We start from the raw sequence: 20,000 nt of genomic DNA, 5'->3' as shown, positions 1-20,000 counted from the left end.
ACACAAAAACAGAAAGACAGTCAAGGTAAATATATAATATACACACAATAGAGTTCATCTTTTTCAATTCAATTCAATTCAATTCAAAATTGCTTTATTGGCATGACTGTAAATAATACAATATTGCCAACTCTTTGAATACATAGAATAATAATAAAACATCAAAATAATAGAAGAAAATATAATAACATAACTTAAATTTAAATAAACAGTGTAACAAATTAGAACATGAGTGAAAATTTGATACCACAGTGTTTTAACACACACACACACACACATATATATTACTGATGGTCACTGTGGTAGACTTTTTCACTGACATCAAAACGATGAACTCATTAACATATGTCCGCCCACATTTACATATCAACACTGATTCAGTATTCAGCAACATCCTGTCCTGATGAACACACACACACACACACAGGGCCAATCACAACACAGGTCATTCACATATATACAACAATTTGATTAAGCCAGAGAAGTGCAGCATTTGATCTCGACTCCCTCTGTGTGTGTCTGTGTGTGTGTGTCTGTGTGTGTGTGTTGCATGCACACGTATGACAGCTTCCGTGTCGTGCACCGTGTGTGTTCATCAATCATTTCCCAGCTGTCCTCTCTGTCTGAGACACTGAGACTCTAAAGTCATTAATCAAACACTGCAGAATAATTAGCCTGGATGTGTACACATTAATTATGAGAAGAATAATCAACAGGTGTACATGACACCTTCACTGTATGTGTGTGTGTGCGTGTGTGTGTGTGTGTGTGTGTGTGTGTGTGTGTGTGTGTGTGTGTGTGTGTGTGTGTGTGTGACAGACAACTATCATCACTAACTAATTAAGTCACACATAAACACAAACACTGCACACATCAAAGGGAGTTTATTTATAGATCAAATAATCACACACACACACACACACACACACACAGTTGATTTTGTGCATAAAACTGCCTCCAGAAGAGAGTTTAATGTGACAAAACCTCCTTTTGCTGATGTTCTCAAAGATACAAACTAATTCATATGGTTTTTGAGTCAGTCAGAAGTTATTATAATTCACTTTAACATGTTCTTCTTTAGATAAACGTGTGTGTATGTGAGTGTGTGTGTCATTATTTGAGCGTGCAGTGAGGTGTTCAGCGGCGCCTGCAGTTCAGGAGGGCATATGAACAACATTCATCACTTTACACACACAAACACACAAGTTGTACTTCCATTGTCACATACAATTTTTGCTATACCCACACTGATACACAGGCATTTTTGTTATCAACAGCTATGATGCAAGGTATATTTAATTAAGATATTTCATAATTTAAACCACATTCAAGAAATAAGTGTTATATTGTGCATGTGATATTGTGCATGTGATATATTGTGCATGAGTTGATATAGATGTGATATTGTGAATGTGATATTGTGCATGTGATATTGTGCATGTTGATGTAAACGTGATTTTGTGCATATGAATGTATTGTTGATGTGCATGTGATATTGTGCATGTGTTGATGTAAATGTGAAATTGTGCATGTGATATTGTGCATGTGTTGATATAAATGTGAAATTGTGCATGTGATATTGTGCATGTGTTGATATAAATGTGAAATTGTGCATGAGTTGAAATAAATGTGATATTGTGCACGTGTTGATATAAATGTGATATTGTGCACGAGTTGATATAAATGTGATATTGTGCACGAGTTGATATAAATGTGATATTGTGCACGAGTTGATATAAATGTGATATTGTGCACGAGTTGATATAAATGTGATATTGTGCACGAGTTGATATAAATGTGATATTGTGCACGAGTTGATATAAATGTGATATTGTGCACGAGTTGATATAAATGTGATATTGTGCACGAGTTGATATAAATGTGATATTGTGCACGTGTTGATATAAATGTGATATTGTGCACGAGTTGATATAAATGTGATATTGTGCACGAGTTGATATAAATGTGATATTGTGCACGAGTTGATATAAATGTGATATTGTGCACGAGTTGATATAAATGTGATATTGTGCACGTGTTGATATAAATGTGATATTGTGCACGTGTTGATATAAATGTGATATTGTGCACGAGTTGATATAAATGTGATATTGTGCACGAGTTGATATAAATGTGATATTGTGCACGAGTTGATATAAATGTGATATTGTGCACGAGTTGATATAAATGTGATATTGTGCACGAGTTGATATAAATGTGATATTGTGCACGAGTTGATATAAATGTGATATTGTGCACGTGTTGATATAAATGTGATATTGTGCACGTGTTGATATAAATGTGATATTGTGCACGAGTTGATATAAATGTGATATTGTGCACAAGTTGATATAAATGTGATATTGTGCACGGTGCACGAGTTGATATAAATGTGATATTGTGCACGTGTTTATATAAATGTGATATTGTGCACGTGTTTATATAAATGTGATATTGTGCACAAGTTGATATAAATGTGATATTGTGCACAGTGCACGAGTTGATATAAATGTGATATTGTGCACGTGTTTATATAAATGTGATATTGTGCACGTGTTTATATAAATGTGATATTGTGCACAAGTTGATATAAATGTGATATTGTGCACAGTGCACGAGTTGATATAAATGTGATATTGTGCACGTGTTTATATAAATGTGATATTGTGCACGAGTTGATATAAATGTGATATTGTGCACGTGTTTATATAAATGTGATATTGTGCATGTGTTGATATAAATGTGATATTGTGAATGTGATATTGTGCATGTGATATTGTGCATCTGTTGATGTAAATGTGATTTTGTGCATATGAATGTGTTATTGATGTGCATGTGTTGATGTGAATGTGTTGTTGATGTGCATGTGTTGTTGTAAATGTTCAGTAACTCATTGAGCCGCTAGAGACCCGCACGCTGAAATTTCACACTACATTTGATGCGGGTCAATTAAGCCGAATGATTTGCTGCTCTGCTGGGTCACAGTAAACCCGTCTCACTCCAGCGTATCTAGAGCTCACGATCCGTCAGCGCCAATGACCTTGACAGTGTGTGTGTGTGAAGGAGACCAACATCCTCGAGCTCACAGTCGAACACCACATATAAATAAAATAAAAAAACTCCTCCAAGCGTCTGGCTGGAAATCACGATCTCAGTCCAATAAACACACGGCATCTTAAATCAGTTCTCGCTGATGGACCGAAAGCAGAGTCACCGCGAGAGACTCGTGTGGGACGTCCAGTTCACCGGATCCTGCCATAATTGTGCGTTGATTTATGTATCGTCAAATAAGAGCCCTGACAACAGCTGATGCCATTAAAGACCATCAATAAGAGCCGGGTGAGAGGTCATTTAATTTGAGTTTTACACCACACACTTTACTTTCATTGCAGCAGCCATATTTCCACTGTATTTATGACAAACATTATTTTCAGTATATACCAGTAGACATACACACACACACACACTCATACGCACTCACACACACTCAAAACACACACACATTCACACACACCTGATCAACTTTATACCTCAATGTTCAAAAGTTAAAGCTAATGAAATATTACAGCATGTTTGTTTAACTCATAGTAATTTTGGAGCTCAAATGTCAGGAAATTTCCAACAATGCACCGGATTTATAATTCGTCTTTTTTCTTTCTTTAGTATTTTTGGTAACACTTTAAGGTTTATTAGTTAACAGTAGTTAACTACCTTAGTTAAACTAAGAATGAACAATACTTCTTCAGCATTTATTAATCTTAGTTAATATTCATTTCAACATTTACTAATACGTTATTAAAATCAACGGTTGTATTTGTTAACATTAGTTAATGCACTGTGAACTAACATGAACCAACAACAGGATTAGTGTTTAGACTAGTCATCCACTGAAATATGTTGTGTTATGGCCAATAATCAATATGAATCTGTCTTTAAAAAGAAAGAAAACCCAGCATTTAAACACTGATCAATCTACAAACTACCGTATGATAATGTAGAGAATGTGCAGATTGTCATTTCTGAAACCTGTTTTTGGAAACAACGAGCACAGATGATGATTTGATCACAATATCACGGTAATCAGGCTGATAAAAACACAGAAACTGAATTATCATGCAAACCAGTGATTGTGTGGAGTATTTTTTTTTTAAAGTTTTAAGTTAATCCGTAAAACATTAATTCATGTTTGAAGTAAAAAAAAACAACAACATTATGCTGGGTTAAATAAACAAGCCAATTTTCTGGGTAAAATTAACCCAACGTGTGTTCTGTCCTATATTTACCCAGCCCTTGGGTTGAAAACCACCCAAATTGGGTTATTTTTAACCCAGTGTTTTTCAGCGTGAATAAAAGCACTGAAACTGGCCCGATATGATCGTCTCTGTGAGATTCTCGACGCACGCGGTGCCGGTTTGATTAGCGATGCTACGGCTTCTGCGCGGATGACAGGAGAAATATGGCGCGGGACGGATGAGAGGCTCCTGTTATTTATTTATTTATTCGGACTCTTAAAAACTGCAGTTTGAGCGATGTAGCGGTGTGTGTTCGCATGAGGAGGAGAGACGGAAAAGTTCATCACTCGTTCCGGATTCCCTCGGATCCACCTGATAAAGTTTCAATAAAGAGACACTGAAGGAAAATCAATGAGAGTTAGTGGGCTTCCTTCATTCATTCAGCACAGACACACACACACACACACACACACACACACACACACACGCAGCCCCTCGACGCAACGGCCCAGCAGAAATTTAATCTTCCCAAATCCTCATCAGAGCGCTCCATCCTCAGCGCCTGACAGCCACACGGATAATTAATTATACAATTTCGATGGCTCTATCGACTAAACAAACCTATTAATCATCGCAAAAGTCAATAGGCATGGACGTATTCAATCATGTCCTGACCAATGATTACTCCTTTCAAAATACAATAATTATTTTCGAGAGCTGCCTCGAATTAAATTTCTGTCAAGCCGGTACAAGTCCAGTGTTTGATGAAGGATTCTGGGAGAACAGGGACATCCGTCGTTCTGGAGGCCAGTTTGTTTTCCAGGATCATAAGATGGTGTTTAAGTAGAGCATGACCATCAGATTATCTCTCTGTGCCATCACAGCATCCATCACACACACACACACAGACACACACACACACACACACACACACACACACACACACTCTCTCATATATACACACACACACATACACACATTCATACACACACACTCAAACACACACACATTCACTTTCACACACATACACATATTCACACACTCATACACATACAAAAATACACTCACACACATTCAGGGATCAGTTCTTGGACCGCTTCTGTTTAATCTCTATATGTTACCTTTAGGCCAGATCCTACATAACAATAACATTAATTACCATAGTTACGCAGATGACACTCAAATATATATGGCTCTTAATTCAGATGATAACAGTTCAATAGATTCTTTGTGCCACTGTATAGACCAAATAAAAATCTGGATGAATCTACATTTTTTACAACTAAACCAAGATAAAACTGAGGTTATTGTGTTTGGCAACAAAAACAAAAGAACAAGTATTATTAAAGAATTTGATTCTCGGGCCTTTAAAACCAGGGATCAAGTGCGTAATCTTGGTGTTATAATAGATTCAGATTTGACATTTAACAAGCCATATCAGAGCGGTCACCAAAACAGCATTCTATCATTTGAAAAATATTTCTAGAATCAAAGGCTTGGTGCCTCAAAAAGACCTAGAGAAACTCATCCATGCTTTTATTTCAAGTAGGGTTGAGTACTGTAATGGCCTATTAACCGGACTTCCGAAAAACACTTTAAAGCAGCTCCAGCTCATTCAGAATGCTGCTGCTAGATTATTAACCGGGACTAAGAAAATAGAGCACATCACTCCGGTTCTTACAACTTTACATTGGCTCCCAATCAGCTATAGAATAGTTTTTAAAGTAATGCTTTTAGTTTATAAAGCGCTGAATTGCTTAGGACCTGAGTACATTTCGGAAATGTTTGAAAAATATAAACCAAGCAGGACTCTTAGATCAATGAACTCAGGTCAGCTAGTGGAGCAAAGAGTTAGAACAGAACATGGAGAAGCTGCGTTTAGCGTCTCTGCTGTACACGACTGGAACAAACTACCAGAAGATGTTAGATGCGCCCCAAATGTGTTGATTTTTAAAAGAAAAATTAAATTTTTTCACGTGCTTACGATTGAGCTCTTAAACCTAGCTATACTGTTCGGCCTTACAGTTTCTTATGCGTTTTTATTCCATCTTTTACATTTTTTATTCTTTCTTGTGTCTGTGTATCTTGTACTATTATTATGATGTTTTTATTTGTTTCTTTATTATTTTTCTTTGTACAGCACATTGAATTGCTTCGATGTATGAATTGTGCTATATAAATAAATTTTGATTTGATTTGATTCATAAACACACACTCGCACACATACAAAAAACACACACACACGCAAACAGACATTCATACACACACACACTCTCACACACACTCCCTCACACACACGCTGAAAGTTCAAAGGTTGTTGATTTAGAGTATTATTATTACAGCTTTACTAAAACAAAATGCATAAGTGTGTTCGGTGTGAGCGACCCTAATGAGGTCTGAGCATGTAAAGATGTTTTTAAGCGCCTCAAGCGTGCTTCTGTTTCTTCTGCTCGTGACTGTTATAGTGAATAAATAGTAGTTGTGTTAGAGTTTGATCCGAGACCCACATCAACATAATTATTTTTTTTAGGAAATAATCACTAATTTAAAATGCTAAATGGAAAGGAATGCAATATTATTATTTGAATTATGTCACAGATGCTCATATTTTGAGGTCAGATCTCTTAATGAGGGAAGATCATAACATCTGTAACGTGTCTGTAACACATCTGTAATGTGTGTGTCTGTAACGTCTGTAACACGTCTGAACACGCAAAGCCTGTAACACGTCTGTAACGTGTCTGTAACACGTCTGTAACACCTGCAACACATCTGTAATGTATGTAACGCGTGTCTGTAACACGTCTGTAACACGTCTGTCACGTGTCTGTAACACGTCTGTCACGTGTCTGTAACACGTCTGTCACGTGTCTGTAACACGTCACGTCTGTAACGTGTCTGTAACACGTCACGTCTGTAACACATCTGTCACGTCTGTAACGTGTCTGTAACACGTCACGTCTGTAACACGTCACGTCTGTAACACATCTGTCACGTCTGTAACGTGTCTGTAACACGTCACGTCTGTAACACATCTGTCACGTGTCTGTAACACGTCACGTCTGTAACACATCTGTCACGTCTGTAACGTGTCTGTAACACGTCACGTCTGTAACACATCTGTCACGTCTGTAACGTGTCTGTAACACCTGTAACACGTCTGTAATGTGTCTGTAAAACGTCTGTAAGGTCTGTAACACGTCTGTAAGGTCTATAAAACGTCTGTAACGTGTCTGTAACATGTCTGAAACGCATCTGTAATGTCTGTAAGGTCTGTAAAACGTCTGTAACGTGTCTGTAACACATCTGTGACGTATGTAACGCGTGTCTGTAACGTCTGTAACGCGTCTGAACACGCAACGCCTGTAACACGTCTGTAACACGTCTGTAACGTGTCTGTAACACATCTGTAACGTCTGTAAGACGTCTGTAACGTCTGTAATGTCTGTAAGGTCTGTAAAACGTCTGTAATGTGTCTGTAACACGTCTGTAATATCTGTAACGTCTGTATCTACCATCACATCCAGTGTTCATATAATCATCTTAAACTCAGTCAAACGGCTCTTTGAGGAACACACAATCAAACATTCATGCTTTTATAAAAGAAACCCAAATGACATCAAGAGCTCGACACAAACCTGCGTTCCATTGTTTTCCCGGAAAACATCCTGGTTAATGTAGTGAAATAACTTCTTCTCCAGCTGTAGGAGGACCTGAGACACACACACACACACATACACAGTCAATATTAATCTGAACATCATCTAATATTACAACTGAAGTGTGTGTCACTGGTAAAGTCTTTAAGAATTCATACTTTTATTCAGTAAGGACACATTAAATTGATCAAAAGTGACAGTAAATACATTAATATAATAATGTTACAAAAAGATTCTGTTTCAAATAAATGCTGTTCTTTTCAACTTTCTATTCAAAGAATCCTGAAAAATAAAATGTATCAATTTCCTCAAAAATATGAAATGTTTTCAACATTGATAATAATCTATCTATCTATCTATCTATCTATCTATCTATCTATCTATCTATCTATCTATCTATCTATCTATCTATCTATCTATCTATCTATCTATCTATCTATCTATCCATCCATCCATCTATCATCTATCTATCATCTATCTATCTATCTATCCATCCATCTCTCTCTCTCTCTCTCTCTCTCTCTCTCATCTCTCTGTAGTTTCCTCCCTCTAATGTCTCAGTTGAACAGATGTCTCTGATGGCTCTGAGTGTTTGATTAGAGAGTTTCAGTCAGTGATCTGAGAAGCAGCGCTTCACCTTGTGGTCGTTGTCGGACTCTCTGAAGATCAGTTTCTGCACTTCATTAGTGTCAGCGGATCTCACCGTCTGCATGGTGGCGGTCGAGCAAAGACTCTGAGAAGAGGAGAAGACACCAGATATTAATAATCACAATATCTGCCAACATAAACAACCATAAACAACACGTCTGAGGAGCAACACAAGTAAAAGGAGCATCTCTCTTCATTTCTTTCTCTATGTATTGGCCTTAAAGACTGTGTGCACGGTTAAATTCCCTTTTGTCGACTCTTTTAACAATTAGTTAAACATTGGGCCATCTGTGTTTGAGGACAGTTGAATGAGGTAATCCTTGATGTGGCAGTTCCCAGTGCCGAGAACACATTGAAATTCAAAGCACAGATTAGCTAATCAGGTCAAGCCAATAAAACCGGCAGGAAAAGCCCCTTCGGAGGGAAATGTCACAAACCAGGCGCTTGGAGAAGAGAAGCACGACGGATCAGAACAAACAGATCTTAAGCCTCTCTCTAAAGAGCCAACAAATCGCTCCATCTTTCAGTGGTTTGGGCTCTCGGACCCCCGGGCTAATGCGCTTTGCTCTCATTAAGCTGATTTTGTGGTGAATAGACCCAGAAAAACACCTCAGAAGACACTGAGATCTTGAGTCGCACCGCCACAAATCTCGCATTTCATTCGCTTTTGATTTTTCCTAAAACTGCCGAATTACCAAAATGGAGAAAGAAAAACAAGCGCTTGAAAACTCAGACCCTGAAACGGCCCTGAATCCATATTCAGATGGATTTAAGGCCTGAAGCAGAGGGGTTATTTTGTGATACTGACCCACTGAATGCATTATATGAGTAATTATTAAATACATAAACATTGAATATTTTGTCTGCAGAAAGAGACAACAATCCATTATACAGTTTAGAGTACCACTCCACTGATCTGATTTATATATATATATATATATACACACACACACACACACACACACCCATATATACATATATATAATATTCATATGTATAAAATCAGATCAGTGGAGTGGTACTATGGTACAGTGATGGTATGGTTCTTCTATACCATGGTACTGATTTATTATCTTAATCAGATGTTTTACACTGTATACAAACTGTCCAAAAACATGGTAATACCACAATTTGACAATGTATTAAAGCAAGCGTGTTATAGCTTCACAACAGAAGGCGAAAACCATTTACAAATCAACACTTCCGTTTCCAATATAATCAATACTGTAATCAATCAAAGACCAAGAGTGTGTGCCCAGTGACAATAACTGATCTCATCATGTGTCCTGCTGCTGCACTTTATTAAAACTCATCATTAATTAAACCCTGTGATCCTGATTACACACCAGGTGCAGAGGCGGTCTCACGCTGGCCTGTGATTGGACACGGCGGGTCACATGACGTCTGAGTGCACTCACGCTGGCCCTGTGATTGGACACGGCGGGTCACATGACGTCTGAGTGCACTCGCACTGACCTCGTCTCAAATGATATTAACATTCATCTGATACTCGAGGAGGAGACGATAAACACAGAGCGAGTCAGTGAAGGAATGAAGAGCAAAGGAAACGACATTTATACACCGTAAACCGATGCATTATTTCTAGAGATTTCCAAAACACTCTTCGCGCATCGGTCAAATATGACCAAAATTATTCTTTTTTTTTTTATTTCAATGAAATTAATGTACTATATTTTAGTCTGATAATGTTTTTTATTTAATATTTTGTATTTTTTGTGGATTTTATGGTACTAAATTATATTTACGCTGTATTTATAATACATTTATTCACGTTTTGAGCATAGACCTGAAAATTTAATTTCCAACTTATACTGTGGTTTGAAACTCTTTTCAAATACAACACATGGCAAATTATTAATGAAGTGAAAAAAGTGAACAAAGTTTTTTCAGAATGATGTTTATTGTTATGAAAAATACTATTTTAAATGTTCATAAGAAATATATATTTTCAAAACCCTTTTACTCTAAAACTGTGAGAAAAATCAAAGCCATAAATCTAAACAAGTTGTGTTCCAAAGTTGAGCTTGATATCTCAAAAAATGATCTTTCAGTGAGATGTTGTTCGGCTGCAGTACCAGACGCTTCCACTAGAGGAAACTCTCACATTCATTTCCAATGCGTCCAATGCATCACTCGTCAATGCGCGAGGAACTCAAGTGTGACTATTTTTTACAGGACCATTTAACCTGTTCGAATCATGTCCATGATTTTCTTTTGTGTTCATATAGCAAGTGCCAAAACCTTTAACAAGTTTCGTACCATTCTAATGAAGTAAAAAAAATAAAACAATAAAAAGTTAATTATTTCGTGCCGAAGAGCAGCAGAGGTCAAGCTTTAAGCTCAACATCTAGTCAGTGAATGTCACATGGTCAGAAAAATGAGGCACAAAAGTTCCTCCATACTCCAACAAGCCCCGGGTGTTCGGGCCAATGCCGTGACATAAGAGATTAATCCGGAGCGGGGTAAAGTGAGCCGGGCTTTAAACCGCAGCAGTGTGTTGATGAAGCACTAAAACTTTCCCTGATCACTCAATCCTGACACTATTGATTTTATCCCGTAATTCTGCAGCTCTGCTATTACAGCCACTGAGGAGGAGAACAGACAGAAGAACCAAGAGAAACGAGGGAGACTGGAGAGTGAGAATGAAAACCATGTTTACACACACATCACCTTGAGGTGTTTCTATCCATCTATGTCTCTCTATCTATGTATCTATCTATCTATCCATCTATCCATCCATGTCTATCAATCTGTCTATGTCTATCAATCTGTCTATGTCTATCAATCTGTCTATGTCTATCATGTCTATGTCTATCAATCTATCTATCTATCTATCTATCCATCTATCCATCCATGTCTATCAATCTATGTCTATCAATCTGTCTATGTCTATCAATCAATCTATCTATCTATCTATCTATCTATCTATCTATCTATCTATCTATGCATCTCTATCCATCCATCTCTATCCATCCATCCATATGGATAGAAGCACTTTTTAAATATATGCACTTTTATCATGGATATATGCACTTTTACGATGAACAGATGCACTTTTATGATGGAAAGATGCACTTTTATCATGGATATATGCACTTTTACGATGGATAGATGCACTTTTATGATGAACAGATGCACTTTTATGATGGATAGATGCACTTTTATCATGGATAGATGCACTTTTACGATGGATAGATGCACTTGAATGGACTTTAAAAAAATGGTGCCCATTCACTGCCATTATAAAGCTTGGAAGAGCCAGGACATTTTTTAATATAACTCTGATCGTATTCGTCTGAAAGAAGAATGTCATATACACCTAGTATGGCTTCAGGGTGAGTAAATCATGGGCTAATTTTCATTTTTGAGTGAACTATCCCTTTAACGTTCCCAGAAAATCTCACGCGCATGCCTTCCCATCAGCCCCGGCGCCGGAGCCCAGTGTGCAGCAGTGTAGGGGGTCCGTGCGCTGAAAGAGACGAGGGCAGATAAAGATGTGTGGGAGAGAGCGCATAAAGACGCCTATTTATCTTGGCCATCAGAACATCTGGGAAATCTGTCTAAAACAATGGGCAGCAGGAACAAGGGTGTCACTGCGCTCTCCAATACCTCGTTCTCCACACACATAATGGACGGGCCACAAATCATTGTGTGTGTGTGTGTGTGTGTGTGTGTGTTCCCCCTCTGGTATTTAACCACTCAAATGGGCCATTCTCTAGAGCCCGGCAGGACAAATTGGCCGGCCTGGAAGTCTTTGAGAGTCAGTCCAGCGCGAGGAGAAAAGAACAGGCCTGAAACACAAGGAACAGGCCCATAAAAATTCATCACTTTGACCCGGATGACCTTCCAGCACTGGGGGGTTAGACACACCCAGAGACACACACACACACACACACACACACACACACACACACACACACACACACACACACACAGAGATACACATACACACTCACAGAAACACACCAAGAGATACACACACCCATACCCAGAGAAACACACACTCTCACACTCACCCAGAGAAACACACACACACTCTCACACACACCCAGAGACACACACACACACACACACACACACACACACACACACACACACACACACACACACACCAAGAGAGACACCCCCACACCACCAGAGACACACACACACACACACACACACACACACACACAGATACACACCCAGAGAAACACACCAAGAGATACACACACACACACACACCCTCTCTCTCACACACACTCTCTCTCTCTCACACACACACACACACACACACTCTCTCTCTCTCTCTCTCTCTCTCTCTCTCACACACACACACACACACACACTCATAAACACAATAGCTAAAGAAAAGGCTTCTTGACAGGGCAGAGTGAGCAGATGCTTCATTGTGAGAGTGTTGTGTTAGTAATGGGTGTGTGTGTTCACTAGTTTAAGTGAGTTAAAGGATTCATTGTTTTACACATTCATCCACCTGTACACACACACACACACACACACTCCTGCTGTTCATGCAGATCTGAAACCAGGCAGCACAGATGGTCAACAAACTGGTTAATGTCTGTTCAACCAAACCACCAGAACTCAACGCACGAACATCTCACCATCATGTGACCCTGCTGATCATGTGACCCTGCTGATCATGTGACCCTGCTGATCATGTGACCCTGCTGATCATGTGACCCTGCTGGTTTACATCATGTAAAATATGTTAAACCTGAATGATGAAATCTGACGTGATCGTCATGTGACGCACCTGAAATCCACAGAGTTAGTTGACCATCAAAATAAAGTCTAACCAAAATAAATGCTGTTTTATAAGAGAAGTCACATACAAAACTGAACGCTTTTAATTCAACGAACTATAAAATTAAAGCCATACGTCAAACCAAGTTGTGTTCCAAATCTGGAGTTGATATCACAGAAACTGCTAAAAGAATTAAAGCCGTTTCCTTGTTAATGCACTTTCTAATTTCACTTTCACAGGATGAGTGTTGATGGTTTACGCTTCATCAATGAAACCTAATTTATGATTATTACAAAAATACGTGATGGGGAAGGAAAGAGTGACTGACAGCTGACTGTCTGAGTGATTCTGGTTCATAATCTGGTTTATTCCTGATATTTTTGTTTTGGACGGTAACTTATGGTTGTAACCATATTGGCTGGTAAGTAAAGAAATGAATGTCAAACCCTGGTGAATATATACACTACACGTGTGGAAGCCTCTACAGATCCGACACGCTCCTCTCTCTCAGGCTCAAATCACCCCACGGCTCAATTATGGAGAGATTAGCGCTTTTAACGAGTGTCTGAGTGCAGTTCATTACCGACAATCAATGAAGTTCAACAAGCAACAATTAATGAGACGCTACTGCGACCCACAGACTCTCAGGCTTCGCTTTAAACGCCTGCTAAATGAAACAATAAAATCTGTGAATCTGTGAAAAAGTGAATCTCATATATATATATACTGTATTTATATATATACAGACCCTTTCCAAAAAATTAGAATATCATGGAAAAGTTTTTTTTTTTTTTTATGAGCTGGAAGCCCAAATTATGTACAAATAAACAACTAAATACTTGAAATCGTTTAAGTTGTGGGCCCTGAATCTATAATCTATGGAAGTTTAACGTTTTTAATGGAATTATGGAAATAAATAAACTTTTCCATGATATTCTAATTTTTTGGAAAGGGTCTGTATATATATATATATATATGTACACACACACACACACACACACACACACACACACACACACACACACACACACACACACACACATATAAACCATTGAAACGTATTAAAAACAGCTTGTGACTAAAGCTTGGAACTCCATTGGCTCCTCAAACTGTCAGTCAAACCTCATAGCTCCGCCCACCTCTATGCTGAATGAAGTGCTGCACACAGACTGGAGAGTCTTTGCTTGTTTGCAATGCAAGGGTCAATAAAGAACTGCTTATTTGAACAAGTACAGCGTTTTATTTAATCACACTATATATACTATATTTTTATGTATTTGAGAATAGCTTGTGTGAAGCACTTGATCTTTAATAACATGACATTTTGGCCAAGCCACAGTAAAAACTGTGCACATATAGCTAGATTAAACTTTATAAGCTGTAAATTGATGAAAATGCACTTACTGCTATTCTGATGACGGACAAATACACAAATCTACGACATTCGCGGGTCAAAAACCTCTTAACTCCATCTGAGCGTGATGTTGGTAATATGACGACACATGAATATCTGACCGTACATAAAGCCACAATGTCAACTTCGACAACACAGTGTTTCATTATTTAAAAAATACTAAATATTTTTAGTTTTTGGAGATAAACTCCTGGGCCCGTATTCATAAAGATTCTAAGAATCCTCTCAGAAAACTCTTAATTTATCTTAAAAACTTTTATGTAGGAGTCTTAGCTTAAGAGCGATTCGGGACCGATCTGAGAGCAACTCTGAGTAAGGAAAATACAAAAACTTTTATCTTAGTGAGGAGGCGGGGTTGACCCCGTTGCTATGTATGACACAATCTTTTGAAGACTGTGATTGGTTGGTTGTGATTGGTAAAAAAAAAGTGATTTTAAGTATAGGGTCTATTCTAAGCCTCCACTTTGAACTTACATGCGTAATTTTTCCTATTTGATCGTTCTCTCACACACACACACACACACACACACACACATTATATATGTGTATATAAATCCTTTTTTTATTTACCATGCTGTTGATTTCCTATAAGGTATTTGATTGCTTAGAATGATAAAAATTGTTCCACTCTTTCCAGTTACACTGATTGCTGGCATGTCTATTTAAGTGGTGGTTTGAATGTTGGTTTTAATGTATCAAACATGGAATTTTCCCAGTTGCCAAATATCGTAATGTAGTGATTACTTTCATTTCAGGCGCTATGGCAGTTCTGTGCTGTGTCAGAGATATTAGCGTGTCTCTAAAAAGATCAGTCACAAACATGATCCCTGCACGATCTAATCTATAGCGTCTTATTAACTCACTGTCATCCATTGTCTGCAACACATTTCTTCTCCCTCTTCATCTTTCTGCCATTTTCTCCTCTGCTAAAGAAACTCTTAAGCCTCTTAAAAGTCCTTGTCCGTGCTCCTAACAATTTTGACCTTAAGACCTCTTTTAAGGGTTAAGATGCTTTCTGAATTACTTTTTTCTTTACTAGGAGTTTTTCTTTAATTTTAAGAGTAAACGCCCACATTTCTAAGAATATTCTTAGAATTTTGTCACTAGGAGCTACTCTTTGCATTAAGATTCTTTATGAATACGGGCCCAGACAGTTTTTGGAGATACCATTGATTTAGTATATAGTAATTTAGCTATATATTTGTACACTATAATTTCCTCTGTGTTTGACTTTGGGAAGCCTGAAGAAAGGCAGGGAATGTTGATGCAGCAGAAACTCTATTGTAGTGAGTCACATGGTACACTTTACCCAGAAATACCCTCTCCTTAGGATGTGTCCCATCTTTGGAAAAGGATGTACGTGTGTGTGAAGCTGGGCAATGATCAGCAGAAGAAGCTCGGCTTTGTTGTAAAATAAAGTCTAATATTTCTGGCATCAAAGATCTCTGAGAAGAGATTTCACAATTGCTATTTTTAAATCTAAATTGAAAACTTATTTTTATTCCCTGGGATTTTCCCTGGATTCTCCTGATGCTGTTTCTGTCTGTTCTGTTTGGTTGTTTCTCTGTTATATTCGATTTGTTTTTACTTTGTTCAGCACTTTGGATAGCCCTGCTATGTTTAAATGTGCGATATAAATAAAATGTACTTACTAAAAGAGAGAAACCACAACAATACAAGGTTTATATCCGACAGTGACGATATATGAAAAAACAGCATAATGGTCCTAAAATGACTTATTTTATAAATATTTCCAAAAGGCTCTGTATATCTATAATGCAAAACACACACACACACACACATTTTTATGTATTGCATTACAGTAATGAGAATTTGATGTTTTCGCATTGCAGATATTCAGAGTTTGGGGGTCAAATGTAAAATGTGTTTAAGTTTCATTACATGTTAATGGTGCTTTTAAACTAGGCTTCATTTTCCTGATGCAAAACATAATTTCTCATTCCTTCCTGATGTTTATTGTGTGGAATATGAGCAGAAGAAGAACGCAGTGTTTGTGGGCGAGTGAGACTCACACAGGTTTTCTGGGTGGGCTTTGTCATCGAGTTCTGACCGATTCTCCATGGCCGTCCCTCTCGCTGTGAGCCTTTATGAAGCTGACACACTCGAGCTGAGAACATGCTGTCGCTCTGATACCGTGAAATCAGGAACAAAAGACTCCCGGGAAGAGGGACGAGCGTCTCAGGAAGACACACTGAGTCTCTCTCTCTATGTCTCTCTCTCTCACTCTCTATGTCTCTCTCTCTAGATGTCTCTCTATCTCTCTCTCTATGTCTCTCTCTCTAGATGTCTCTCTATCTCTATGTCTCTCTCTCTAGATGTCTCTCTATCTCTCTCTCTATGTCTCTCTCTCTAGATGTCTCTCTATCTCTCTCTGTCTCCCTCTCTCTCTCTGCACACACACAGATGCTGGTGTTTCTGCGTATTGGTTTCATCGGGCTCTAAAACAAAAGCCCGGCTCTTCCTCCGAGGATCAGATAAATCACCGGAGGAATTAAAGACGAGAGGTCATGAATCCTCAATGTGCCACTTAATGGCTCTCTTAAATATGATGGGCGAGCGGCAGGAGCTTGTGAACGAGGGCCGGCGTGTGTTTAATGTCAGTCAGAGAGAAGAGCCCAAATGCCAGCGCTGACACCAGATCCAGAACACTGCAACACACACCGCATCCCAGAGGATCAGAGGCGCTTCTATGGGATTAATGATGAGAGGAATGTGAAACAACAGCCCTGATGCGACTACACGACATGACCGTTTAAAACATCCGTGAAGTAAGCTACAAATAATGCAGTGTGTAAATAACGTAATGTGTAAATGTGATTATATGAGCCATTCAAAAATGTTAAATAGAATAAAAAATAAAATAAAAAGCTAAAAATAAAAAAATATATTATGAAAAAAGTATATATAAAAATTAAAATGTAATAAAAAATAAATAAAAACAATAATAAAAAAATTCAATAAACGAATCTAAAAAAATAATTATAATATAAATATGAAAAGTAAATATATACTACTGATAATAAAATAATATAAAAGGTAAAATGAAATAAAAATAAAGAATAAATGAAAACTATAATAATTAAATTAAATTAAAATGATAAAAGATCTAAAAATACAAATAAAATAAAAACAAAAAAATACAAACATAAATAGAATTATATGAATATAAAATAAAATAAAAAGTAAACTAAACTAAATGTTGCTGAAAAAATGCATATAACAAGAAAGGGGGGGACATCAAGTAATAGAGAAATATGAGCCATTTAAATGTTGTCCTGAATATCGGAGAGCAGTATGATCTCAGAGACGAGTGAGTGACACTAGAACACACTCGACAGAACACACTCCTGACAGTACACACTCCTGACACTAGCACACACTCGACAGAACACACTCCTGACACTAGAACACACTCCTGACAGTATACACTCCTGACACTAGCACACACTCGACAGAACACACTCCTGACACTAGAACACACTCCTGACACTAGCACACACTCGACAGAACACACTCCTGACACTAGAACACACTCCTGACACTAGCATACACTCGACAGAACACACTCCTAACACTAGAACACACTCCTGACACTAGAACACACTCCTGACACCAGAACACACTCCTGACACTAGAACACACTCCTGACACTAGAACACACTCCTGACACTAGAACACACTCCTGACACCAGCACACACTCCTCACACTAGAACACACTCCTGACACTAGCACACACTCCTGACACTAGAACACACTCCTGACACCAGCACACACTCCTCACACTAGAACACACTCCTGACACTAGCACACACTCCTGACACTAGCACACACTCCTGACACTAGAACATACTCCTGACACTAGAACACACTCCTGACACTAGAACACACTCCTGACACCAGCACACACTCCTCACACTAGAACACACTCCTGACACTAGCACACACTCCTGACACTAGAACATACTCCTGACACTAGAACACACTCCTGACACTAGAACACACTCCTGACACCAGAACACACTCCTGGCACTAGAACACACTCCTGACACTAGAACACACTCGACAGAACACACTCCTGACACCAGAACACACTCGACAGAACACACTCCTGACACCAGAACACACTCCTGACACCAGAACACACTCCTGACACTAGAACACACTCCTGACACTAGAACACACTCCTGACACCAGAACACACTCCTGGCACTAGAACACACTCCTGACACTAGAACACACTCCTGGCACTAGAACATACTCCTGACATTAGAACACACTCCTGACACCAGAACATACTCCTGACATTAGAACACACTCCTGACACTAGAACACACTCCTGACACCAGAACACACTCCTGGCACTAGAACACACTCCTGACACTAGAACACACTCCTGGCACTAGAACACACTCCTGGCACTAGAACACACTCCTGGCACTAGAACATACTCCTGACATTAGAACACACTCCTGACACTAGAACACACTCCTGACACCAGAACACACTCCTGGCACTAGAACACACTCCTGACACTAGAACACACTCCTGGCACTAGAACATACTCCTGACATTAGAACACACTCCTGACACTAGAACACACTCCTGACACCAGAACACACTCCTGGCACTAGAACACACTCCTGACACTAGAACACACTCCTGGCACTAGAACACACTCCTGACATTAGAACACACTCCTGACACTAGAACATACTCCTGACATTAGAACACACTCCTGACACCAGAACACACTCCTGACACTAGAACATACTCCTGACACTAGAACACACTCCTGACACTAGAACACACTCCTGACACCAGAACACACTCCTGGCACTAGAACACACTCGACAGAACACACTCCTGACACCAGAACACACTCCTGGCACTAGAACACACTCCTGACACTAGAACACACTCCTGGCACTAGAACACACTCCTGACACTAGAACACACTCCTGACACTAGAACACACTCCTGGCACTAGAACACACTCCTGACACCAGAACACACTCCTGACACCAGAACACACTCCTGACACTAGAACACACTCGACAGAACACACTCCTGACACCAGAACACACTCCTGGCACTAGAACACACTCCTGACACTAGAACACACTCCTGGCACTAGAACACACTCCTGACACTAGAACACACTCCTGACACTAGAACACACTCCTGACACCAGAACACACTCCTGACACTAGAACACACTCGACAGAACACACTCCTGACACCAGAACACACTCCTGGC

The 20,000-nt window shown here is 38.8% G+C and overlaps 1 protein-coding gene across 1 annotated transcript in view; it reads right to left on the bottom strand.

Moving 5' to 3' along the window:
* Positions 1–20,000, bottom strand: part of inpp5a (inositol polyphosphate-5-phosphatase A) — a 170,654-nt gene that overhangs the window by 19,234 nt on the left and 131,420 nt on the right. The window contains 2 exon segments of the mRNA XM_084392318.1: positions 7,871–7,945; positions 8,529–8,624. Of these exon segments, the coding sequence (XP_084248444.1) occupies positions 7,871–7,945; positions 8,529–8,624 (171 nt within the window).

Source organism: Rutilus rutilus (assembly GCF_951802725.1).
Source record: "Rutilus rutilus genome assembly, chromosome: 20".
Taxonomy (NCBI): Eukaryota; Metazoa; Chordata; class Actinopteri; order Cypriniformes; family Leuciscidae; genus Rutilus; species Rutilus rutilus.
The sequence above is the reverse complement of the archived record's forward strand: the minus strand, read 5'-3'. Positions and strand labels throughout refer to the sequence as shown.